Source organism: Myotis daubentonii, chromosome 17, assembly GCF_963259705.1.
Source record: "Myotis daubentonii chromosome 17, mMyoDau2.1, whole genome shotgun sequence".
NCBI classification, from domain to species: domain Eukaryota; kingdom Metazoa; phylum Chordata; class Mammalia; order Chiroptera; family Vespertilionidae; genus Myotis; species Myotis daubentonii.
In genome coordinates, this window is record NC_081856.1 from 50,264,668 (window position 1) to 50,291,399 (window position 26,732).

General features: G+C 48.0%; 1 protein-coding gene across 3 annotated transcripts in view; it reads right to left on the reverse strand.

The window, feature by feature from the left end:
- ADCY8 (adenylate cyclase 8) overlaps positions 1–19,195 on the reverse strand; it is a 138,934-nt gene extending 119,739 nt beyond the window's left edge. The window contains exon 1 of one of the 3 annotated variants that reach the window (XM_059672309.1): positions 17,053–19,195. In XM_059672309.1, coding sequence (XP_059528292.1) covers positions 17,053–18,006 — 954 coding nt within the window. In that variant the 5' untranslated portion in view covers positions 18,007–19,195. The remainder of the gene's footprint in view (positions 1–17,052) is intronic. The other 2 variants (XM_059672307.1, XM_059672310.1) reach the window with 2 other exon arrangements.
- Positions 19,196–26,732: the final 7,537 nt, after the last annotated feature.

Sequence of the window (26,732 nt, forward strand, 5' to 3'; positions counted from 1 at the left end):
GATGACGTGGATGTCCTAGGCATACAACCCTGACAGCTGCCTCTATCATGCCCCAAACAAACATTTCCTACAAGCAGAGTTGTCACATCAAAGGCAGAGAGCTATTTGGAATGGAGTGATTGCCCCACCATTGGGGTATTCAAACAAAATTAGGATAAAAATATGATAGAAAATATATTAGATTAAGCATATATTTTTATTTGTATCCTTCTTTCTTATGTTGTTCATTACTCCTCCCAGACCATTCCCAAAATTAAATGCACAAAGGAATGACAGGACTCAAAAATCCTACTCACTACTAGTATATGTGTCTGTCTATTTATCTACTATCTGTTACCTATCTTCTTTCTATTTATATTCTACTTATCTTCTATCTATTTTCTACCTATTAATCTATCATCTGTCCATCCAATTCAATATTTGTGTCAACTTCCTCTATGAGATCAACAGAGCCTTATGTTTATTTGATAACTCAGCCTTATCCATATTCCTTATAAGAAACAAGAGGCCCGATGCATGAAATTCGTGCAAGAGTAGGCCTTCCTTCCTCTGGCTGCTGGCACCGGCTTCCCTCCGGCACCAGGACCTAGGCTTCCCTCTGGCTGCCAACACCCAGGATCCGGGCTTCCCTTGCAGCCCTGGCTTCGTCCGGAAGGTCGTCTAGAAGGATGTCCAGTCTAATTAGCATATTATGCTTTTATTATTATAGATAAGCAATAAGCATAACTATATTTAATAAAATTGGTATTTGCCTCTTTAATGATACCATCTATTTAAAGATCACAAAGCCATGAGTATTTTTACCAGAATAAAAGAAAGTATCGCATTGGCCTGACGATTCTATGTGGGATCACTGGGGTTACAAATTGGCAGATCCATTAAGTCATCTTCTCTTGGTATGATTCCTGTTCAGCAGCTGGTACTGCAATTTTTAGCCTCATCCAGGATCTGAGCCAGAGAGAAACAGGCCAGAAGTCTGGTAGAAGCAGCAATCCAAACCCTGGTCCAACTCAAGTCTATCTCACCTTCTTGGACATTAAAATTCTATTATCATTCATTGTTCAAAGAAGCCAGAACCACCATCTGGCTGTGAATACCAGCCCTGGGCAATTCCCTCGCTCTGCTTATCCCTCTCCCCTATACCCTCTCCTGCTTTCTTTCCCTCTCTCCATCATAAATAAGTATTTATTAAACATGGACTGCTGAGAATATCCCCGTGAGCAAGCAAATCAGACCAATTCCGTATTTTCAAAGCATTTATTGTCAGGTAGGAAATGAACTAACACACACACACACACACACACACACACACACACACACACACAATGCTATATGTTTTCTTAGAAAAGTAGGGGGAATTTTAAAGTGTGATACCTAAGAGAGGCAGAGGAAATCTTCCCAAGAAAGTGTCCTTGAGCTAAGAATGAGGGAAGAGCATCTTATGCAAAGAAGGAAGGGAAAGTCAGACAGCCTAGAGGCAGAAAAAGGCATGGACTCTTCAAAGAACTGAATGAAGGTCACTGTGGCTTTAGGGGAGGGAGAGAGAGAGAGAGAGAGAGAGAGAGAGAGAGAGAGAGAGAGAGAGAGAGAGAGAGAGATATCTAAAGAATGGCACCATCGGAGGGAGACAGGAGATCTAAAAGGTGGGTCCAGGAGGGAGTTCCGCCTTTGTCTCAAGAGCAGTGTTAGCTATGGATGTTCATTGATGGGTTGTAAGCCCTCATGGTAAGGCACCACCCTGGCAACCCGGTAGACAGGAAGGAGATCAGAAAGGATTGAAAGTGGATGCAGGGAGGCTACTATGACTCAGATGAGGAACGGTGTCCCCTGCACCAAAGTGGATGGAGCAAAGACAAAAGTAGAGAGATGTGAGGATATTTATAGAGAAATTTGTTAGGAACTTGCAATTGCTTGGCCATGAGGACTGAGAGAGAAAGAAGTGACAGGAATGCATGTGGGCTTTCTGACTTGGGCAGCTACGAAGATGGAGTAGAGATCCCTGGGTTCATTGAGATCAAGATCCAGGATGAGGCCAAGTTTAGGGGGAACTGCATGATGTCAGTGTCCAGCATTCCCTCCTGAGATTTAGGAGGTTGATTGGACTTCTCTCCTTTTTAGATTTCAATTATTCTACATGTAACCAATTACTTATAATGTCAAGAGTCACAGAGTCATAAGCTTCAAACTAGAAGGTATTTTATTTGTTTTTAGAAGGGATTTTAAACATCATTAAGTTCAACCCCTTCCTTGCTTCCCCCAATCCCTGGCGATGGCATCTGGCTTCCACCGAGCACCTTCAGGAATGGCTTTTTAATCCCATAAGGCCTGGTGCAAGTCCAAAGGGTTATAAATAGGAAAGTATCTGTTACTTCCTTTGGGAAATAGTTCCACGGATCTTCTTCAGCCATACAAACTGCCTGGCATTTATTCCAGTGTTATGAATTATGATCCGGGTCTTTCTGGTCCCCGAATCTCAAGTATGGAGCAAAAAACCCCCACAAAACCACAAAATGAAAATGGCCCTGCCTGTCTTCGATGATTAGATCATTAAGTATAAGAGTTGCAATGGTGTCTCAAGGAGCAGTCGATGTTAATTTATTGGGCGATACACCATAAGTACATTTTGCAGCCCGTATTGATCAGAAATTACATTTGGATGTTGGTAATAGAGAACTAAAATAACAGTGGACTGAACAAACTTGGAGTCTATTTTATGTCACATAGAAATTATCTAGGGATGGGCAGTGTAGGGCTAGTGTGGTGTTATCGGTGTCCAAGGGCTCTTATTCCTTGGGGCCCACCCTCCTACTCTGTGGCTTCCACCCTCAAGGTCTGCTCATGGCCTAGGACAGTGGTCGGCAAACTCATTAGTCAGCAGAGCCAAATATCAACAGTACGACGATTGAAATTTCTTTTGAGAGCAAAATTTTTTAAACTTAAACTATATAGGTAGGTACATTGTTATTAACTTAATTAGCATACTCCTAAGGCTTAGGAAGAGCCACACTCAAGGGGCCAAAGAGCCGCATGTGGCTCGCGAGCTGCAGTTTGCCGACCATGGGCCTAGGATGGCTGGCAGAGGTGCCATTACACCTGGTCACCAGGCAGAAAGACAGCCAAACAGGGTGGGTGGGTGAAAGAGGGCAGACCTCCCTCATGAATCAGCCTGGAAACCCCCCACAAAGGTTATTAACTAGAGTTTAAAATGATATTTTCAACCTTTTAAAAAAAATGTCCAAATTACCTTAACCAAAGTCTTTTTTTTTTTTGCACAATGTCCAATGAAAATGTGTTTCCACCATCCACATATTAGGAAGGACTTTGCATAAAAAAATACTTCACTGTGGCCATCGGTAGGGTGACACCTCAGCAGTAAGTGCAGAATGGTTTCTCTTCCTTAGAAGAATGTTCTAGACCCATGATGGAAGGCGTGCTTCCTAATGACTGATGTTTTAGTGCAGGGACATTAGAGTAATGTGTAGCTTGAAAGGGAGTGGCCATCCTCTAGTTCCGAGGAGCAGTTTGGGCATCTAGTGTGTGCAATGACTGTTATTTCTGGAACTGGTGGGTTCCTCCCATTGCACCTACCATTCGGGCAGTCAGCCTGTGGACCGCTGGCCTGTGCTTGGCAGACTTCCATCCCAGGCAGGGCGAGGCAGTCTGCTCCCGAGTGACAACATCAGACCCCTCTGTGTTCCAGAAATACGACTGCTCCTGCCCAGGGCTTGGTTCCTGCTATTCGTTCACAACTTTTTCATCTTTCTCAACCCCTTTCATGTTTATACATGGTGAAAGTTCTGCCTAGCCAGTGTGGCTCAGCATCAACCTAAGGATCAAGAGGCTCGATTCCCGGTCAGGGCACATGCCTGAGTTGTGGGCTCCATCTCCTGTCGGGGGCATGTAGGAGGCAGCCAGTCGATGATGTTGATGTTTCTCTCTCATCGATGTTCCTATCTCTCTATCCTTCTTCCCTTTCTTTCTCTCTCTAAAACATCAAAAACATATTAAAAAATAAATGGTGAAGTCTGACATCTCGTCATAGGTGGGATGACTGAAGTACAGCAAGGCCACCGTGCCTGTCTTCTGGGGTCTGCAGACAACGATGAGGAAACCACAAAGCCAGCCTTGTGGTTGGGGTTACTCAGGCTGTGTGAGTGCCCAGCTCCATCACTCTGAGTGACGCTGACAGAAAATAGCTTGTTGATCACAGCTGACAGGCACATTAGGAAAAAGCCAGATAGGCAATTCTGACAAGTGCCACCAAGTCGTAATTAAATATTCAAAAGAAACAATTGTCTGTCAATTAAATCTCTCAGTCATTCTTCCCTTCCAAACAAATCAACGGACTAAAAACTACACAGTTTTACAACTCATGGTGTCCAATGCAATTAAACCACTAGGAAAAATTAAATATTAAATACCATCTAAGAAGTCATTCTCCCAGCATTTGCTACATCATTACTCCCATTTCCCCGTCTTTTTCAGAGGTCACAGACCTCAGCAGGCAGTGTTTGCTGTGAGATTTGTCATTAGCTGATGTTAGCAGACAACTAAACCAGCCAAGTACACAAATCCCCATGTTCACATTCATTACAACTCATGGGAATGATAAGCTGACAGCTCGAGGAACCTCAGAAGCGATTTCCGAGGGATAGGATTTTAGAGCTGCAGGAATTCAGTTCGTGGCCACAACAGGTGGATGGGTCTATACAGAGTTGCATCGTGTTGGATGTAAAGTCCAAGGTCAGTCCTCCAGTGATGACGGGGTGCTATTTTCAATACCGGGTGCTGCCCTGTCTCCATAGTGCAATAGCATTATTGTAAGCCTGGCTACTATTTGGAATACTAATCTCACTTTTCTCATTCTTCATGACTTTTAACTCATTGCCTCTGAAGCTAGCAGAGTTAATTGAGATAAAGTGGCCTTAAAAGACCATCATATTGAGGGGCGGCTTTGAAATGAGACAGATGTGGTTTGGAATCCTTTCTCAGCCGTTCGGCCCAGGGGAAATGATGTAACTACTCAGGGTCAGTGTCCTCGCTCTAAAAAGGGAAGCAGCACTGTTGAAGCTGGGATGACTGTTCAGGCATGTACTCAATAGCCTCTCCATGAGCGTCCCTTGTGATGTGCCGTGTGTATTCCAGGAATTCACCGAAGGACAGTGCCTGTCCTTAGAGAGCACGTGGGTTAGTGATAGAAACAGATGAGGACCCCATAATTCCATTCTTACCTGATAGCCCCTCTTCCTCCTTCAGGTCTTAACCAAGAAACACCCCCTCCTCTCAGTCCCAGTCAGGTTCTTCCTCTTAAACATAAACCAGGGCCGGGACTAGGGTGAGGCCAGCTGGGTGCCTAGGGCGCACAGTTTCGGGAAGCACTTTGTCTCAAGGTCATAGCAGGTCAGGTTCCATGTCAATTGGCTTAAAAGCACTTAATTCCATTTGTCTCTTTCTCATGAGTAAAGAAGGGAGGACTCTATTCATTTGACATTGACTGTCTGGCCATGACCTGTTCTTAAATGAGCTGCCCGCCGCTAATAGGCTAGGGAGGCTCACCCAAGTTTGGGGGGAAGTTTGAGTTTGAATCTAGAAGAAAAAGAATTTGTTCTTGTTGATGTTGATTCTGTTTCTTGAACTGACCATAGAAAAATGAACTAAGTAGAATAATGATTCATAAAACTGAAGACGGAAGACTTACACCATAACCTTGTTTCGGACTTCCCGAAGTCTGTGTTAGTTAACTGCATTGGGTTCCCATATCCAAAATGAGGCTTCATTCTGCTTATAGGCAGTCTTCAGACACACTGGTTAGGGCACGGCCTGTTCTTTATGGGATAGGTTTTAAGCTGTGGGAAACGGTGGACTAATTTATCATCCAGTTACTATGCCCAGCAAAGTCAATGGGTTTCGTTCAATGTCTTGCTCTCAGGAGTGAGGCAGACCAGCCATGCTGCTGGTGTATAGTGTCAAGTTGGAAGGTGGGGGCACCTCTGGCCCACAGCTGGACCCTTGTGAAGTCAGTGGGTGAACATCCACTGGCAACCATAAGGGGGCACCACTGAGAGGTCAGGTCAAAGAAGCATTTTCTTGGTATCCCACAAAGCAAAGGCCTGAGTGAGGTGCTGGTGTTGGGATTCAGTGCTAGAGAGCTAAAGAACCACGAAAGAAGCCAATGAGAGGGTAAGACCTGTGTTAGTACTTGGATTGTATTTTGGATGGATGGGCTGGGTCTATTTAAACTTTTCAGCAATGGACAAACATCTATGAATAACATAGGTCCACATTTTTTCCTTTCTTTTTATCTTTTCTTCTTCTCCTACTTTTTTTTTACTTAAATAATCTGGATAATTGCCAGGAGCCGGTCCATCCTTGCTGTTTCAAAGGACCTGGCATATATGGCATACTGTTCTTAAAATGTTTGCTCACCTTCTTGGCACTATTTGTTTTAACCAAGGTCTCCTCTCTGAGAAAGGTTGTTTCCCCAGGTAGGGATTTTCCCCTGAAGTTAGGGAGGGAATAAAACCCCTCAACTAAGTGCCAGGCGGGTAATTAATCACTTTAACTACGAACAATCATGCTTAAGCTACATAATCTTTACTCCCTGGAATGGAGATAAGAAACGCCCTAACCTTTGTAATAGAGATTGATAGGATTGAATCAACTGGTATAAATACAGATGTAACAAGACAGAAAGAGACAGAACTTAGAAGACAGAACCAAGAGAGACAGAACCTAGGCACAGAACCTACAAAGAACGTTCTCTAGAGACAGAAGAACTTCGCTGGAGAGAACATGGCAAAAGATCCTGGACAGAAACTGGCCTCAGAACCTAGAGACAGAACCTAGCGAGAGAACATGGCAAAAGATCCTGGACTGAACCTGACTACAGAAATTGGCAAGAGAACCTGACTAGAACCTGGTGACTGAACCTGGCTGGAGAACCTGGACAGAACCTGGCTGGAGAACCTAGCGAGGGAACATGGCTACAGAACCTGGCTGGAGAACCTGGAGAACCTGGCTGGAGAACCTAGCAAGAGAACATGGACACAGAACCTGGCCAGAACCTGGCTGGAGATCGAGACCAGAACTTCGCTGGAGATCCAGATCAGAACTTGGCTGGAGATCCTGGCTAGAGATCCTGGCTAGGCTGCTGATCAACTGAACGCTGTCTCCGTGTCATTCCTTCTTCGACGACTCCATCCACACCTTTGGGGACCCTTGGACCTGCTGGGGTTGGACCCCAGCAAATAATCACTGGAGTTTGTCTTCATGTTATCCGCTATAACGTCTTTAACCCGTGCAGCAAAATCTCAGCTTGTGGCTTTCAGCCCAAGACACTTCATGGAATAACTTTTGGTGCACTTCTGCCTGTATTGACCAGAGAAACTGATTTCTGTTCTTTCACTGGTTTTTCAGTCATCTGTTGATGACCTTGTGACTATGTGCATTGGGGGTGGTCAGGAGGGAAGGAGATGATCAGGTCATATTCATTCATTCCATTCATTTAAAAGTACAGTATTCAGCCCGGCCGGCGTGGCTCAGTGTTTGAGCATCGACCTTTGAACCAGGAGTTTACGGTTCAATTCCCAGTCAGGTCACATGCCCGGGTTGAAGGCTGAATCCCCAGTGTAGGGTGTGCAGGAGGCAGCCTACCAATGATTCTCTCTCACCATTGATGTTTCTCTCTCTCTTCTCACTTCCTCTCTGAAATCAATAGTAAAAATATAATTTTTTAAAAGTATGGTATTCTGAGCTCCTCATGTGCCAGGTGCTATGCCAGGTGCTAGAGACCGAGAGATGAGCAAGGCAAAATCCTTGCCCTCCAGCGGCTCATAGCCTGGTGGGCACATGGGAATATCATGGCATTTCTCTGATGGGGGAAGGGCAGAGTGTAGTGCCCAGGAGAGGAATCTGAGCCTTGCCTAAGTGCCAGGTCTGCCCACCTTGCATGGGGATGGGTTGCCTGGAGCTCCAAGGCAAGCTAGTCAGCTTTTAGCGGGGGTCACTGTGAACACAGAGCGATGGGCATGCCGGAGCCACAGGCCAGCCTGCTCTTCTCCGACCCCGAGTCAGGCACGCCCTCACGTCATGTCTTCTGGTCCTCAGGGTTGGCGTGCATTCAGTCATAGGTGATGGGTGAATAACTGGCATCATAGCCCTTCCCTGGGGTCCCTTTCTATTCCTCACATTACACAACCATCTACAGTATCTTTTAGAGTCTGATGTTTCCTTTAAAAAATCTACCGCAGCTTTGATTTTTCATGCTTTAGAGATCTGTGCTAAAAGCAGCCCAAGACCTGCCCTGACATAAAATATTGACTGAATTCTGTGTCCCAGATGGATTTGAAGAGACAGGCACAAACCTGCCACCTCTGCACCAGTCACAAACTCCCTCCCCAATCCATTCAAGTACCAGCCTCATGCAGCAACTGCCTTTGACCACTGAGTACACAGAACCCAGAGCCCAACAGGCAGTCAACAGATATCTGTGGAATAATCTACCTTCTCAGTCTCCTCCCCTTCTTCCTAACCAATCCCAAGTTTTTTGGGGGCAGTGAAATGTGATCCATTCTATGCCATTCTCTCTTGTGGATGGAGTGTCCCAGTGTCAGAATTCTGGTTCCCAAAATATAAGCAGACATTTTTTGACAGGGATTCCAGAGTGGCACCTAAAAGGGCAGCTGAGCCCGGCCGACATGGCTCAGTGGTTGAGCATCGACCTATGAGCCAGGAGGTCACAGTTCTATTCCCGATGAGGGCACATGCCTGGGTTGCAGGCTTGATCCCTAGTGGGGGGGCCGTGCAGGAAGCAGCCAGTCAATGATTCTCATCATTGATGTTTCTATCTCTCTTTCCCTCTCCCTTCCTCTCTGTTATCAATAAAAATATATAAATAAAAGGTCAGATGACTTGGTTGGCAAAGGCCTTGTGGCCACCTTGGCCTCTCGTTCTTTGCTCTCTCCATTTTCCTGCCTACAAAGTGGCCATGATGGCTTGGAGAGGCAGCCAGTGGCTTTCAACTGACCTTGAGAAAAAGATCTCCTTGTATGGGAATCTCCTTTGAGCCATCCCTGTGGACTGCTGTGCAGCTTCCCTATGAGTAATCCCTGATCAGGGAGCTCATCCCTTCAAAACACAGCCCCTGGGGGCAGGTCTGTTGTTACAAAACCTCAGCTTTAGATGAACCAAAGTCTCAGATGCTATCGCGACCACCCTTGGTCTTCATTCTGTTCTGCAGGACACAAATGACATAACTGGTCTATCTTCATCATGGCAGTGCCCCCAGATATTTGAAGACACCCATCATATCTCTTCTATATCCCTCCTATCCCTAGGCCTCCCCATGTCCTTTCTGTTTGGGGGTCCTGTCCTGTTCCATTCCTCACGCTGCATTTCTTCTCCCCAGGTCTGAGTTAAAGAAACACGTGCACTTTGCTAATGCATTCCCTAATCCTTGGCCGTGCCTCTTTCCCAAGCAATCCTGTGGGCTCAGCATGCAATCACACACAAAAGTAGAAAATATTCCGAAATGGTTAACTCCGGTCAACTGGAAAACCGGCTGACACAGGACAAGGATGTGTTGTTTAAAAAATGGTTCAAAAAATAGCTCTTGATTCATGTGGAAATTGTATGCCAGTAGCAATTTACACAGAGATGGCAGTTTTAACAACTCACTCATTTAAAAAACCCCAAACGTTAATACGATTTAATTTCACCTTGAGCTCCACGTCTCATCCTGAATAATTTTATCATTTTCCCGATTTAGGAGCATCTGAGGCTTTGAACAAAGAGTTCAGGCAAAAAAGTCAGGAAGTGGGATGGAAGGGACAGAAAACCCCATGTAACTATGAATGAGCAAGGTATGGCACATATTCAATATGGGATCTAGGTCAATGAAATTCAAATACCAAACCAGACATGCCCAGTCCCGGTCCAATGCAGAGATATCAACGGAACAATGTATTGCAGGTTCTGGGACATCACACTGAGTTACAGTCCCAGCTCATTGGTTGAGAATGTGGTCCCATAGTTGCATTTGCCGGTGGAATGGCCTTTATTCCTACCAGGATGTGGCCAGGCCTCCCTGGGAATGGCTGGCACCTCAGTGGTTAATTAATCTCCTCTGCATTCCTTCTCTCCCCTGCAGGGCAGACTGTGAAAAATCTCGCAGTGAGAAAAGCTGGCTTCTTAAAATAGTCCTTCATAAACAAAACTCACAGGGTACCATCTGAGGGTGTAAATCCAGTGCGTCTCCCAGGGAGACACAGGGCAGGTGATTCTGGCTTCCGCTGCTCTGTGGGGACCGGCGGGCTAAAGCAGTGGTCCTAGACTCAAGCCCCAAGAAAATGGGGGTGGGGGAAGGAGTTATCTACAGAACCCATTCCCTTGCACGCTGAGCTTCAAGCGGATAGATCACAGAAATTCACCAGCCTTCAGTTTCTTTTGCCTTGAATTCCAGCCCAGAGAAAGCAAAGAACACGCTTCCCAATCAATATGCCAAGCGGACGCCTAGGCTGTCCGACTGCCTGGTCTGGACCCGCTGGCCTCCCAGGGAATCAATACCGTGCCCGTTTGTGGGTGAGAGGAAAGGTTTGAGATGCAGGCTGTCCGTGTCTCTTAGGCCCTGAAAATAAACACATGTGGGGCCCACTGAAATAGACACCCTTGTGAGATGAATAAATTAGCATCCGAAGAAATATTTAGACAACAGTGAAATGTCACAGCAGCACGATGGTCGTAGTGTCCTTTGATGACACAGTGCCAGCAGCACTGGGTATGGGATAAACTTTAAAAACATCTTTCCTCTTCCTAGGCTTGCTTTCACTTCCTGTTGTTGTTGCGCTCTGAAAGTGCCATCAATCATCAAGGTGTAGCTATGACTCCTGCATTTGTCCTACTTAGCGTGACATTGCAGTCCCAGAGTGGAGTCCTCCCAGTCCTCCCAGTTCCAATCTGATGACGTCCGGCCCACCGAGGCCGGGCACACGACATCACTGGGCAGGAAGGAACACGCATTCATAACCCAGTCTTGCAAAGCACACATCTCACAATCATGTCACAGCTCTCTCTCAATCAGTCGCCAAGTCTGTTTGCAACTTCAGGGCACAGGTGTCTAAAGACCAGGACGAGTGGATCTCATAGGTCATTTGAGAAGTCATTAAAAATATCCTTTGCGAAGCCTACTGTCTATCCACCCCCACCCCAAAGGTGGGGGTGGGTGGGGCGTGGGGAAGAAAAGGAAGGAAAGACAGAACCAGAAAGGATAGGCTCTGGCATTTTTCACACATACGAGAGAATATTTCCATTTCTGGGCATTCAGAGGAATCTCTTGGGGATGTTGACACTCAAACCCGTTTTTGAAAGTCATTTCCTCAGACAGGCTGGGGCGAGGCAGTTCTTTGTTTTAAGCCTATACGAACTGGCTACGGGAAATGTACAGGGATGGAGAGATTTGGGCTTTAAAAGATGCACACATCATAGCTAGTGAGGTGCTCGCATTTCATGGATATTTGTGTGTTGTGAAGTGAGTTTTTACCTTGATAGCAGCTACCAAATTGGAATGATTTCAATTACATGTCATTTGCAGTATGCTAAGGAATATACAATTCCATACACACACACACACACACACACACACACACACACACACAGATTTCAGAGAGGAAGGGAGAGGGAGAGAGAGAGAAACATCAATGATGAGAGAGAATCATTGATCAGCTGCCTCCTGCACGCCCCCTACTGGGGATCGAGCCTGCAACCCGGGCATGTGCTCTGACCTGAAATAGAACCATGATCTCCTGGGTCACAGGTAAACGTTCAACCACTGAGCCACGCCAGCAGGGCCAATTCCCTTATTTGATTTGATTTGGCAGACATTCACAAAGAACATACAATGCGTGCTTATGTTTAAATTATACCAAAGGGGGAGAGATGTTGGTAATTCCGTTATACTTACTTAATCTTTACTGGGAAGTCAATCCTATACTCAAATGACCAGAAATGCACTTGAAAGCATATGTAAAGTTTGCTTCTCTTCTAACCCCCACCTAGTCATACCATCAGCCACCACCTTACCTAGTACAAAAAAGACATTTTCCTTGCCAAAGGATTTTTAAAAGGCCAAATGATAAGCTAAATATCTCTTACTATTAGTCAGGTTTAATGACCATGATTTACTTAGCACTTTTCTGGTTCTAGTCTCTACTGTTCGATGGATGTAAGACAGGAAAGACAATGCTGCATGGGAAATTCAGATCTGACAGTGACCTTGAGCCCTGACTAACCTGGACTTGCATACCTGGCTGCCTTTGCTCTGAGTTATCTTGGAGAAATCACCTCCTCTCTGACACGTCTGCTTATCTACCTCACCAAGAGGTTACAGAAGATTAATTAGCCACAAGCTTTCACATTTTAGAATCCCCCAGAGGGGAGCATAAAGCAGCAATCTTTCTGGTTCCTGTTGCTGCCTCTCAGTTTTCCAATAAAGAAATGATTTTCACTATTGTATCACTAATGAGCTGAAGAATGAGAACAAAATGAGTTTCAAATGTTAGGTGGCTCATAATGTTGTCACCAGCAATTAAAATAGAGAAAAACGCTAATTATAGCAACAGTGCTTAGAATTTATCTACCCCGTGAAAGAACCTAGCAAATATAGCCTCATCATTAATATTTTATTTGTACATGTAATGTCATTTTGTAATGAATTTTCAGGTCGGTATATTGAGCAAACAGGATAAACAATTTACTTAAAATGTGGGAAAATCTGTGTCTTAGAGACTCTGGACAACGGCACTAGTATTATTAGTTTCCATCACATACCCGGGGCTGATTTAACTTGAAATGGGTGAGGCATCACTACAGCCCTCATGTAACCTATAGCTGAGCTTTGTCAGGGGGCGCAAAATAGGAGCCCTTTAAACTTGGCGTTGAACCTTCTGGTTTCCTCAGTACTTCCAGTGCCACTTGGAACCTAGAAAATATATGGGTCACCACATCTGCCCTGGACAGCAATCTCTTGTTTGGATGGGAAGTCCATGACGAGTGAACTTCTCTGTTCACTGAGTGGAGAAAACACAAAACATCTCTTCGCTGATGGCAAGGCCCCTCCTGTGTGGCCCCTTTTCGGTCCCCTCTTGTATCCTCAGTGGAAAGCACATGCTGATCTCAGTGAACACAGGACTCTGCCTCCTTCACACAGGGAATCTGCAGAGATTTACAGCTTGGTCATTACCCTACCAAGCCACAGATCTGATTCCCTCCAGGACGGAAAGGAGAGAAGGGGGTCCTCACAGCTTGGATTAAGGAGGCCCATCGCTGGCTCATGGGTTTATTTTAGAAATGGCATCTTCAGGAAAGTGAAACGGCTGCTCAGGTTTTCTGACTGTGTACTTGTTCTCACTTGGTGCTTCTCGAAAATGCGAAGTTAAATGTGACCGTTCTGTTCATGGGAATCGAGATTAGTGTAGAGGAAGAGGACACTGCAGTATTTATGGCCTTCAGTGGTCAAAATTGATCCGGTTGAGAACTATGACCATGAGCTTGCGGCAAAGGGCCCACTCCTAGCAATTCATTTCCCTTTGCCCTTCCCACTAAATGCTGATTCAGGTGTTGTATGGGTGTGACTCTCTTGATTGGTGAAACCGGTGCCCCTTACTCTTGACCCATCTCGGCACTTTGGTGTTCAGAAGACCAACCTCTAAAGGTTCCTGAAGAAGGACTGGCACCGGCGCTAGGATTTCAGTCCTGCACTCAGCAACTGTCGGGTCCTCACCCTTGGGACATCCCTTTAAAGTTTCTAAGAATCAGGCAATTCTTCTCTGAAACAAAAATGAAGGATGATCCCATCTGTTTGTCATCATTAGATGTGAACATGTATGTAAAGGCACTTGGATACATATGAAATATTGTGTAAAAGTAAAGAATTGGTTTTGAGCTTTGATTTCTTCAAAGGTATTTATGTGTAAAAGGCTGTCTTACATAGATACAGCTTACATGTGTGTAGAAAGCCTTCACCAACATGTCAGGGGACTTGGATATTTTATAATATTGTCTGCGCAATGACTAGCCTTGTTTACTTAGTGACTGTTTGTTGAGTACCTACTATGTGCCGGGGATTTTCTAGGTGCTGAGGATCAAGTAGTAAACAGGACAGACAAGGCCTTTGCCCTTGCATGGTGTTTACCTTCTGAGGTTGTGGAGGCAGGGGAAGAAACACCATACATATAAACAAGTAAGATGATTTCAGATAGTGGATGTGCTCCGGAGAAAGTAAGACACACCACGAACTAGGGAGTGAATGACATATTGAGAATGCGTCAGTCATGTGAGGACCTGGGAAAATGGTTTTAGGCAGCAGGCTAGGAAGAGGGAAAGAGCTTGGGATCTCGGAGGAACAGAATGCGGAAGTATTTGGAACCTGAAGAAAAGAAGAGAAAGAAAGATAGAGAAGCAGCAGCCAGCTCACAGAGGCTCAAGGAGGCCATGGTAAGGGGTTAGGATTTATTCTAGTTGCTACGAGAGGCTGTTGGCAGGTTTTAAGTGTGCCTTGTAGAAGGTGGGGCAAAAGTAGGCTTATAGTTGTTCTTATGGAAAATAATTAATAAATAATGATACAAGAATAAACTGTGTTTCGCATACTCACAACTGTAAACCTACTTTTGCCACACCCAAGCAGGGAAAACTAAACAGTGCCTATTCAAAAATCACAGATTTTTATTTTTAATTTTTAAAGCGATTACACTTCATCTTCATCCCTCTGCAGGACCTAAGAAAGAAGCTTGGACCTGCAGAGGGCGCCAAAGGAAAACGTTTTGTGGCCAAAGCCACAAAGGCTCTTTCAGCACCTACAGTGAAGGATAGCGCTCAGATTGTTAGGTGAAAGGTGACTCAACTTAGAAATTGTAGTTCATCTACAACTCCTCCCTAAACAGAAAGTTTGATGAACTTGGTTTGCATGTACCAGGACCTTGGCTTTCACAGTGTAGGATTGTTTATGATGAGGTGGGTGTGGGAAGACATGTTGGGGTTATTTTTAATCTCCTGCCATCTGGTAGTATTTGAGTAGAATATAAAACAAATATGGAGCCAAAATTTACTTTCTGGATTCATTTGGCATGAAAAGTGTCTCTATACTTAGAACTTAGAAAATATTCATCTTTTGCCACTTAGGATGTGTTTTTCCAAATACTATTCCAAGCGGACTGGATGAAATCTTTTGGTAACGCGTCCTGAGGAAGGCTAGTGTATGAAAAAGCAGTAGCTTATAATGGAATTTTCTGCACGTGACCAAATAGCTATGCTGTATTGTGAGAACAACCTATAGAGAAAAAAAGAGATGGGGAAAGAAAGACGAGAGGACAAAAGAAGAGGATGGGAAGGGGAAAAGGGAGGAGGGGGAACAGAGATCTGATGGTTAGGGATGGTAACAAAAATGCAAAAAAAATAATGAGAAAACTTGGAAGAACGTGAGATTCAGTTCAGATCCATGTACAAACAGGATTGAGAAACACAGTTAAAATATAATGTTATACAATTCAAAATTGAATCTTTATCACAAGGAGGTATTAAGGTTCCTGGTCATTTTGATACAACTTTCATTATTGTCTTTAATTAGAAAAGTTCAGCTGGTCATCCCCTACTAACCGAGGCTCTCATGGCCCCATCTCATGCCTGAAGACCATAGCCACATACTTTACATACTCGTTGCTCTACACAGGGAGCCTTCAGGAAGCACTATAAACACTGCCAGCCAGATGACTAGCCTGAGCAATGCAGACAGAGCCATCAGAGAAGGGAGAGAATCCTAAACTGCCAGAAGCCCAGAAGGTCAACCATGGGTCAACCACTCACACGGTGCCAGTGCTCTACAAATCATGAGCGATTTTCAGAGGTGTGGTACCAGCTTATCTTATGAACCATCTGTTCAAAGCTGGGCACACGGAGGAGGAGTTTTTAAGCTTCAGGTACAGCAGAAGTGGCACAGAGCCCGAGGCTAGAGCAGGGACTCACCGAGCGGCCAGCACCTGTCACCAGCCTTCTATGGGAAAACACTTCCACTGATGTGTTCCCCTCATCTTTATCCAGAAGCCCCCAAACCCAGTCTCCTGTTACCACCAGACATTTGGCAAAGAAAGTGCCAGACCATAAATTATCTATTGATTCTAATGAGCTGAAACAATAGAGGCATTGTCTACCTTCTCATTCACAGACAATGGGAACTTTGTTCACCTAAACACATCCATATTTAATAGGGAAAGAGCGGAATAAAGCGGGAGAAAGGGACCTGAAGGGTCAGGTTCCATCTAAATATTTCAAACCGTCTGCATTAATATGCCCCTTTTCAATTAAGCAAAACTTGCTTTCTTGGTCAATGACACCCACCTTGGCCCCAATTCCCAAGGTTGACTGATTCAGAGTATTGGGGTGGCTTCTGCAAAGAAGACATCGTCAGTAGGTCCCCAAAGCAATCAAGAATTCCCAGATAAATGTGTGTCATAGGATTGTCTGCAGTATGGGGTCAGATGACAGAAGTCGGATTCCAGCACCAGCAATTAGTATGTGCTTAGCAAATGTTGATTCCTCCGAGCATTGAGGATGTGCCGCCCGAAGATACACAGCAACCCAGCTCTGAATCCCAGAGTGCCTTAGCACTCCCTGCTGGGACTCTCAGAGCCAAGCTGGTAGGAAATGGGTCACCTTCTCAACTGGGTGCTTCTCCTCCCCCCTGCCTCCTGCTCCAGAGACTATTGACCCCGGGGAGGTGTGCGGAGTAGGAAGACGCTGGCTTCCTTGCTGATGTCAGGGATGAAATACTCACAGAATCAGAATGGGGGGGGGGGGGGAGGGCAGGGTGTTGACAGAAACTTTAGAGGTTTTAGTTCCAATTCCTCTAGGAAGAGAAATGCCACCCAGTAACACCCAGGACCAGGACCTCCCAGGTACAAGGCCCTGGGCCCACCCCAGGGCGGGGACTCAAGTGAGTAGGCCACCTGCCTCTCGGAACGCTATTTCCACACCACCCAGGGGAAGAGCGAGGCAGGCAAGAGTTACCTGGTTGATGGCAATGACCGCCAGTCGGGGGATCACCACTTGGAGGACCACCTGCAGCAGCGAAGTGCCCAGGCCGGCCAGGATGGCCCAGGTGAGCGGCAGCGGCAGCATGCTGTAGGTGGCGAACAGCGTGAAGAGCACGTAGCCGATGCCATCGCCCAGGAGCCCGTACCCAAGGCCCGCCGCCAAGATCTGGGCGGTCATGGCCACCCAGGTGACCAGGCCGCTGTACTGCAGGTACGTGTGCGAAGTGGTGTCCTTCCTGACCACCACCAGGGCGCAGATGACCACCTCGATGCCTGTGAAGAAGCCCAGCAGGATGCCCTTCAGCGGGTCCATGGGCGCCGAGGCCAGGCTCAGGTGCAGAACCAGGAGGGTGAGCTTGGTCAGCACGTCCAGCACATTCATCACCACCTCGGATTTGCGCCTCTGGCCCAGGAAATAGCGCTGGTAGAGGCGCTCCAGGTCCCGTGACTTGAAGGAGTTGCGCAGGGTGGGGAAGATGACCCCTCGGTAGCTGTAGCCCCCATTGAGGAAGAAATCCGAGTTGCTCGGGGCGCAGTCCAGGTGCAGGAACCCCAGGTCGCCCCCTCCCCCGCTGCCGCTGGCGCTGCCGCTCCCGCTGCGTTCAGGGAAGACTTTGGTGCCGCTGGTGCCGTGCGCTCTCTCCGAGGTGCCCAGCGAATACAGGGGGAGCGCCAAGTCGCCGGACAGCTGCGAGGCGTGGTGGTTGGGGCCTCCGCCCGCAGGGTCCGAGCCTTTGCCGGAGCCCCCGCTCCCGCCGCCGCCCCGGTGCCCGTGAATGAAGCGCTGCTCGGTGATGTGCCGCACCGCCGTCTGCCACAGTAGCCGCTGCGGCCGGGAGCCGCTCCCGCCGTCGCCGGCCGGGGGCGTGGGGTGGATGGTGTAGAGTTCCTCGCTGCCGCCGAGGCAGCGCACATCGGAGAGCTCCATGACGCCGGGCCGCAGGGAGGAGGCGCAGAGCCCGAGGGAGGTGGCTGGGGGAGGGGGCTCCTGAAGACCCGAAGGCGGCTTCGTAGGAGCTTGGCGTGGAGCCCTTGGTCCCGGCCGCCCGGTGGCAGGAGTCCGGAGCAGGAGGCCCCCTGCAGGTCAGGTCATAGTGCGCCCGGGGCCAAGGGCGCCTGCAAGATCGCCACCGACCCCCGCGTCCTGGCGCACCGCCCTCCCGCCGACCCGCGCAGCTTGGGTGAGCGGCAGCGGCGGCTATTCGTCCGCAGAAGTCGCGGGGCTCTGGGCCACGCAGCCCCCTTCCCGGGCTGGGGCTTCTAGGCCGGTTCTCGGCTCCCTGTCTTGGCGCAGCCTTTGCTCTCCAAGAGGCTCCCGGGCGCCGCGCTTCTGCTGCGCGCCAGGCGGGTCCTGGCTGCGGCACCGGGCTCGGGACGCCCACGGCTGGGTGGTTGAGGGGGGCTGGCCTAGGGTGACCGGCAGAGGCGATGGGTGCGAAGTTAGCAGCTGTGGCTGGAACAGAGCCCTTCGGAGAACTCCATTTCGCGGGGCTGGGGAGCCGGGGCGGAGCCGGGGGCGGGGGCAACGAGGGGGGAGGATTGGGTGCCCGGCTGGCGGGTTGGAGAGGTGGAAGCCTCCGCGCTAACAAGTCACCAAACAGTTAATTTGGAGGAGGGGGTGTGCTGAGTCTCCCTTCTGGGCTCATCGTTTCTGGCTGCCTCTACTTCCTGAGCGAGGACTGACGGACCTGGGCTGGCTCCGGCCCCACGCATCCCTCCGGGCGGGGGGAGGGTCTCAGGGTCCCAGTCGCTGCAATAAGACGAGGTCCACCCCGCCAGCTGTGCTTGCGACGAGGCGCAGCTCACGGTTCCCATGCCCTTCACTGCACTCTCTGGAGTCCATTCGGCCCGGAGCCGGGAGCAGCGGGAGGCGGGGGCCGGAAAAAGTGGGGAGGGCCCCAAAGCCAGCCGCCCGGAGAACGGAGAGAAGTCATCCGTGCGAATCCAAGGCCAGAACCGAGGCCGAGTGGGTGCTGCGGCGTAAGGTTCGGGCGAGAAGGGAAGCCCGAGGCCGCGGGGAAGTCACGGAGATGGCTCCAGACCCAGGGACCCGCCGAGGAGCGGAGCGCGCGGTGGGCGCCGGGCGGCGGCAGGAATTGGGAGACCTGTCAGATTGCTCAGACACCCGAGGAGACTCCCCCCGCCCTCGCGCCAAGCCACGCCCCCGGAACTTGGGGGGAGGGGAGGGGGCGGCAGGGACCTGGCACCCCGATCTTCCCGGACGCCCCAGGTCTGGAAGGCGGCAGCTGCGGGCCGGGGCGGGCGGTGGCGCCCCAGCCGGACCCCCTCCGCGGGTCCCGCGCTCCGGCTGGCGGTGCGGGCGGGCTCCGCGGTGCTTTTGAAGGCTCCGGGCAGGTGCGCAGCCGGGACGCGTAGGCCCTTTGCCCACGGACTCCGAGAGCCCGGCGCGAGGAATTGAGGGTCTCCGTTCCGCCCTTCCCACGGGGCTGTGGGTGAAGCCAACTTTCGGGCTCGAAAGCACAAAACCCCAAGAAGCCGAAATTGTAGCGGCGGGCAGCTTCCTGCGGAGTTTTTACTCCACCGATCCTGGGCGCTGCAAGGCGCGCCCCCGAGCGCCTGGCCCGCCGAGGCTCTCCCTGGGCCCGGGAGGGGGCCCGGAGGAGGACGCAGGAAGGCGTTTCCAGCGCCCGCTTTCCCGCCCGCTGGGCTCAGGCGCCGGGATGCGGGCAAAACCCCTGGGATGCTCCGAGGGACCGAGGTGCCGCCGGGGGCGCCCGGTGTCTGCGTCCGCGCCTGCAGAGCGGCGCCCCAGGTGCCGAGTCCCAGGGCTAGTGCGGCCGCCGCAGACCCGAGCCCCGGCTGAATGTGGCCCAGCCTTGGTGGCCGCCACTTCTGCGTCTGCGGCTGCAGGCGGCGAGCTCGGGCCCTGAGCACAGTCAGCTGATGGCCGATGACGTCAGGCTCTGGGCGCTTTCGTGCTCCCGTGAAGCCTGCCCGCCGCCCCTCTGCCCTCGGAGTGAGCGAGCGATGTCCCCTGCCCCGGCCTAGAGAGGCTCCGTCCCTCCGACTGCTAGGGCAAGATTAGCTCTCGGTGGCCAGCTACATACGTATATCCGTGCCACTGTGTCCCAGAAATTCTTTCCTTGTTAAATCTTCCTTTTCCACGCACAGGATTTTGGTTTACACGCAACACGGGCCTTAACACGGAGAATCCCAGAAGCGGGAAGAAGCCTGTAACGTTTTTCCACATCCCCGGCCAGTAGATTTCTGGATGAACACATCCTGGGAATGACCCCTTGGACACCTAGTCCCTTAGAGGTGTATTCTCCCACCCCCAAGAAAGGCAACCACAGTAAACACTCAATTTTAAATAGAAGGAATGGTGATTCTATTTTTAACCCAGTTAGATTAATTACTTTAACTGTAAAGGTCTCCCAGAGTAGCTGGCCTATCCAATGGGGCCCGAAGTTAGGGCCAAAGCCCCTCTCTCTCGCCACGCCCCCCCCCCAAAAAAAAACACAACAACAACGACTCCATTTTGTAGTTACCTAGATCTTAATGAAGCCATCCCAGGAATGACATCCCTGAGAAGGGAATGCAGCTTGCGTCTTTCTTCCCTAAATTCCATGGACCCATCAGCCTCGCCAGCTGTATTGACACTCAGATGAGTAGGAAGTTTCTTAACTAGAGGAGTGAGAGAAGACTGGGCCTCGGGCTGGGAGGGGAGGGAGGCGGGTTCCTGCAGACCCCAGAGGAGGTGTGTGTGGAGCTGTGTTCTCTCTCTGTGGGCATAGCCACAAGTCGCCTGTGCTAATGACCATATTTGTCAACTTGGCAGAGGAAGACACCTGTATATTTCCCCAATTCTTCCTCCTTGGGCGCCTGAGAACCCAGCCTGAACACACGAGGGGCGGACTGCAGATGGAACTTTCCTATGAAAATCTTCCTCCTGGACACATCCCAGGATGATTTATTTATTCAGCAGCAGAAGGAGGCGTGCAAGGAGGGGGAGATTGGACCCAATCAGATGAAATGAGTCAGGCTGGTGGAGAAGCAGAGCATGCCACAGAAAGAAACTCAGAGGGTTTCATGAATCAGAGGTTGAAACGAAAGTGTCAGGGAGGAAGCGCTGGGTCTGGTCAGCTGACCTCTCAGCTCTCCTTTGCTGTTGGTGTTGTTAGAACAAGTTGTTTTACAATAAGAGCATGAATGACACAGTTAGATTCAAATGTTATTCTTCTTGTTGGGATGACACGGTGCCATTCAGCCCCCAACTCATTCTGCTTTTTAAATGACAGCATGGGCTCAGCACACATATTCAGAGGTTTGGGGGAACATACAAACCTCCAAGTGATGATCACTTAAAAGGAGAGATGCCAACACACTGCTTTGAGGTCACATGGACTTCTCATCAGGCTTCCCTTTATTCCTGCATTATTATGGCCAGGGCTCTACTCTGATCCAGGGACAGGATTTTGCCATCTTGCTGCCTTTTGTACCCAGACCCTTCTCCATTTTCCTCCCCCCAAACACCACCCACCTCATCCTTCAAAGCCTTAGCAGTGTCCTCTGCAGGAAGCTTCTCCTGATCCCCCCAGTGACCTTGACTTCCTTCTCTGTTATCCAATACTCTGTTCTGTGTACTTGTAGAATGGCCCTCCTTACAAGGATCTGCTTAGCCATTTGTGTCTCACCCCTCCCCATGAATCTCTCCTGAAGGGTGAAACCCTCCTTTAAGATCCTTATAAATATCCCCTTGATTCATCCCAGCAATTCTCTGAGTTAGATCCTTTTTACTTCTTCTTATTCCCATTTTACTGACTAGGATACTGAGGCTCCAGGTGGCTAAGTAACTTATCCAGGATCTTCCAATTAACAGACATCAGAATTCCATCAACTAGATTTGGATCATATAAATCTATTATTTGTGAGCTTAATAAAAATGCTGCCACAAGCAGTCAACCAATGTTGACCTAATTTAAATAGAAGATGGAAATGAAAATGTCAAATATATTTTGAGAGTCCACATGCCAATGAAATAAGAGACTTCTGAGATATTTCAGCTTTGGGAAGCCCGGTAGGATGACCGAATGGCAGAGAAAGGGAGCAGAACTCATTCTTAGAATAGAGGGTATCTGTTTGCTCAGTTCAAGCTGTAGGAAGTATTTCTACAGTTTGTGAAAAAGCAGATTTTCACATATTGGGTTTAACCAAAATAATTGATTGGGTCTGCTTTTCTTCCTGTGGGGGGTGGTTAATGGGGAAACACCCTTTTGCCTCATTGGAAACCAATGTATTTGTTTTGTGATGTTACTGAATACCACCGGCCACATTTACAGCAGATATGTTCAAGAAAAGGACATTTGTTTTCCCCTCGGATGCATCTTTGACTTCCTAGGTCAACAATATTAATATGGGGATTCAAATTTTGTAAGAGCTGTGCCTTCTGCAAAAGACCAGTAGGAACCCTGATGCTCACCGAAGACATGAAATATTCACATGTCAAAGAAAAGATGGATTCAGTTCAGGAAGGGACCTGAAACCAGAGGGATCCTGTTTCCAAAGGGAAGGAGGGTGTTGGTGACAAGGCAGCTTCCAGGGCTGGAAGTCCTTAAAGGAAAAGCAGGTGATATTTGCAGAGAGGGGAGGTCTGAAATATTCTCACCCTATAGGCACACATAAAAAAACAAAACAAAAGAAAAGATAATTACATGAGGTGGTGCGTATGTTCATTAGCTTGGTTGTGGCAATTGACTCACACTGCATAAGTTTACCAAAACATCAAGTTGCCCCTAACCAGTGCACTTTAAATGAACGAATTCAGCAATGGAGCAGGATACAAAATTCACACACAGAAATCGATGGCATTTTTATATACCAATAATGAGCCCCCAGAAAGAGAAACTAAAACATCAGTCCCATTTACCAATGCAACAACAACAAAAAGCAAGATACTTTGGAGTAAACTTAGGAATAAACTTAACCAAGGAGGTAAAAGACCTGTACCGGGAACACTTCAAGATGTTGAAAAAAAGAGATAGAGGAAGATATAAACAAATGGAAGAACATACCGTGTTCATGGATTGGTACAATCAACATCATTAAAATATTCATACTACCCAAAGCAATCTATAGATTCAGTGCAATCCCTATTAAAATACCAACCGTGTATTTCACAGAGCTAGAACAAGCACTCTAAATACATACAATTTTAGTTTTGATTACGGCTCAGTAAAGCCGGGGGGTGGGGAAGGAAATGCCTGCCTGGCCTAGAGCCCTGCTTTTAGGAAACGCCAAGCCCTTCGCTGTTTTGACTCAGCTCCAGGAAAAGTCAGGAGTGTCTGCAGTAGAGCTCACCCCTGACAAGACTCTGTGAATTCCAAACTTTGGACTCCCATTTCCTCCGGAATGCAGCCCCATGCACAACAGAGACAATAAAATGCATCTTACGTCTGTCTCGTATTTCCTTTGCCTTGTAAAATGCAAGAGGAAAAAACCTTTGTATACCTTCTGGGTCTTCACAGGAACTAGTTTAAATTATATTCTGGTGCCTGGAAGGAGAAGTGAGTCTCCTCAGTGAGAAAACAATTCCGAGCCAGTATATTAATATACAGAATTCATCCGTCAGGCAGGTCGGGGAGAAATCTCCCAGGGAGACAGAGACACATTCTGTTCCTCTGAGAAGATGATGCCCTTGTCTCTGGTTTAACTGCTAGTAGAGGGTTACATCACCCAGGGAGCCTTCACTTACTGAAATCATGGGAACACATACACACATGTGAGCACGCGCCCAGCCTCTTAGGGCAGCGGTTGCCAACGTTTTGGACCTCACGGATCACCAGTGGCCCGTGGACCACTGGTTGGCGACCGCTGCATTAGAGGAACCATTAAGAAGCTAGCTAAAATAAGTAGTGATGAAAAATAAAAGGGTTTCCAGCTAGTTCACCATCTCACCAAATCTTCTTTGGGCCATTGTTTAAGATCTGTTTTTAAAGATTTGACACGCCTATGAAGGCTTGGAGAGAAATGATCTCCCTCAGTGGGAAGCAAAACAGATCATTTTTCTCTATTCTCCTTCAAAACAAAACAAAAACTACCTGATTGCTATTTCAATACCGAAAAAGTTCTTATTTTTTAAAATATGTTGCCCTATTACTGTCCTCCTCCCCAAAGCCCAGAGGTTTTTTGGGGAATCTATTTAGGATATTTAGGCTAAAATATATAGATAACATTATAGTAGAAATGTATTTGTGTGAATTTACATTGACACATATGTGGATTCAGTTCATTAACTGAGTGTGAAAGAAACGTAAGTCTTCACCTTTCAAAAATCAGTGTATTTCTGTTTTCATCCAGTTGGAGAGACACTTAAATCCTTCCCGAGGCTTTCATCTGTCCCCTCCCAATCTCAGGTAGATGCCCTAGTGATGTGGTGCCCAGGTGGGGGACACCCACCCATGCCTGAGCATGACCGCTGGTCTTTGGCTGTCCATTGGCAAATGGTCCCACTCCAGGTCCCACTCCAGCTCAGCACCGAGGCAGTCAGCCTTCGGTCCTGCTCACTCGGTCCCCACTGCCCTCTGCCTTGCTTCCTCTCAACACAGACAGGAGAGTCTCCGCAGGTCTGCCTTTGGTCCCATGTGCTTGACTTGCTGGCCCCTCTCCAGGGCACTGCTGGGAAGCTGTGGTTTAGGACGCAGTAGCTCCCTGTGTGTTCTCTCTCTCTCTCTCTCTCTCTCTCTCTCTCTCTCTCTCTCTCTCTCTCTCTCTCTCTCTCTCTCTTCCTCTCCCCCCCCTCTCTCTCCTCTGCCCCAGTTTGGGAGCATCTTCTTAGTCTGGTGACATTCTTTGCTTTATGTTTCTTCTAAGCCCGGCTGATTACATCCCGTGCACTCCTATTTCTCTCTGCATTTTCTTACTCTCTGTAACTCTAAGACCTTGAAGATATCTTTGGGGATTGTGATTTTGTGAAAACAGAAGGTGGAAAGATGACGTTTGCTTCTTGTTCCTCCTTTCTGGAGGTGATTTAGAGAGAGCTGGGATGAAGGGAGGGAAAAGGAGGAGCCCACAAAAGCAAATCACAAAGTTAATGTCTCAGAACGTGACCCACAGACACTAAATGCACAAGATTCACACGTCCCGGTCAGTGGGGTTTGCTCTGTTGGTTCCAACCAAATCCTAGGTTGTGAAATCAACTCAGGGGTCTCCACTGGCATTTAAAGAGTAAATTAATTAAAGAGAGTAAGGAAGACTCATAAGGGTAATTATGTCTTGCCACTCTATGCAAAGGCATTCTTCAACAGCCAGATTCTTCTCTCTGAGGAACAGAAGAAAGTTTGATAAAATTTCAGGAAAAGACCTTATCAAACTCTTGATATGACATTATCTGAAATTCACAAATCAAAGTGCAATTTAACATGGTATTTCTTATATCCAACTTGATATTTGATATTTGAACGCTCATTACCCAATCAAAATCTACTAGATCTGGATAACATCACACACACACACACACACACACACACGCACACGCACACGCACACACACACACACACGGTACTGACCCCAATTTACAGTGGATTTCTTAATGCGAATTTCAGTAAAAAAAAAAAAATGTTTGGAAGTGCCTGGTCTAGTCCGAGATTCTAACTGGAATCATTACCTGAGGCTGTGGTTTAGTGAAAAGAGGGGATTCTGTAGTCAGCAGGACTTATTCTTAGCTCTGACTTTGCAAGGTGCTAGCTCTGTGACCTTGACCAAATTACTTAAAAATTTTTCAGCTTTCATAATATGAGGGAAATAACCACTTGGCCAGGTTTTTTGAAGCCTAAAGGTAATTCATATAAAGCACGCGGGATGGTTTGGTGCCTCACAGAAAAATGCCCCATCCACTCCCAAAACAAAGCCTGTGAAGTACTGAGCAGGGAGATCACAACTTTCTCCCCCGCCCCGCCCGCCCCCCTGCAGCTTTCCTATTTCTGGCTCCGTCCTCTCACCCAGATGTTTCAGTGGATGGAACATGTCTCTCTCCTTGTAGTCTGCCTCCTTTCTCCAGCTGCTGGGAGCATTCTAAATTTAAAAATATCATGTCGCTCTTTTTTTCTTTTTTTTAATCATTCAAAAAAACAAACAAAAAAAACAAACCAAACCCAAAATGGGCAGGGGTAGGAAAAAAGGTAGGGTAGAAATAAAGGAGGAAATAAAGAAAGAAGGAAAGAAAAAATAAGTGATAAGAGAGAGGAAGGAGGGATGAAGGGGGCGGGAGGAAGGGTGGCAAAGGATTTGGAAAGAACTTGATATGGAAGGAGAAAAGGAAGGAAGAATAGGAGGGCTGAGAAAGACAGGGGGGAGAGAAGGAGGACGGGTAACCTGCACTTCCTCAGTGGGAACCCGGCACATCCACATACTTTATTGTATTGAATCCGCACAACCACCCTGCAAGTTAGACGTCGATACCCCCATAGGACAGATGAGGAAACCGAGGCCTCATCAAGCCCACCCAGCAATTCCTCTGCATGATTCAGAAATGGGACATGGTGTCAACAGAGGTGTTCAAGTCCATGTGCTCACCCCCGAATCACAGGAGGAAAGATGCCCAGAGGTGCCATAGTAAATGAGTGGGGACAGGGAGGAGTCAGGCAGGACAGGGGACGATCAGGGAGGGGACACAGAGTAGCCCGAGCTAGGATCAGA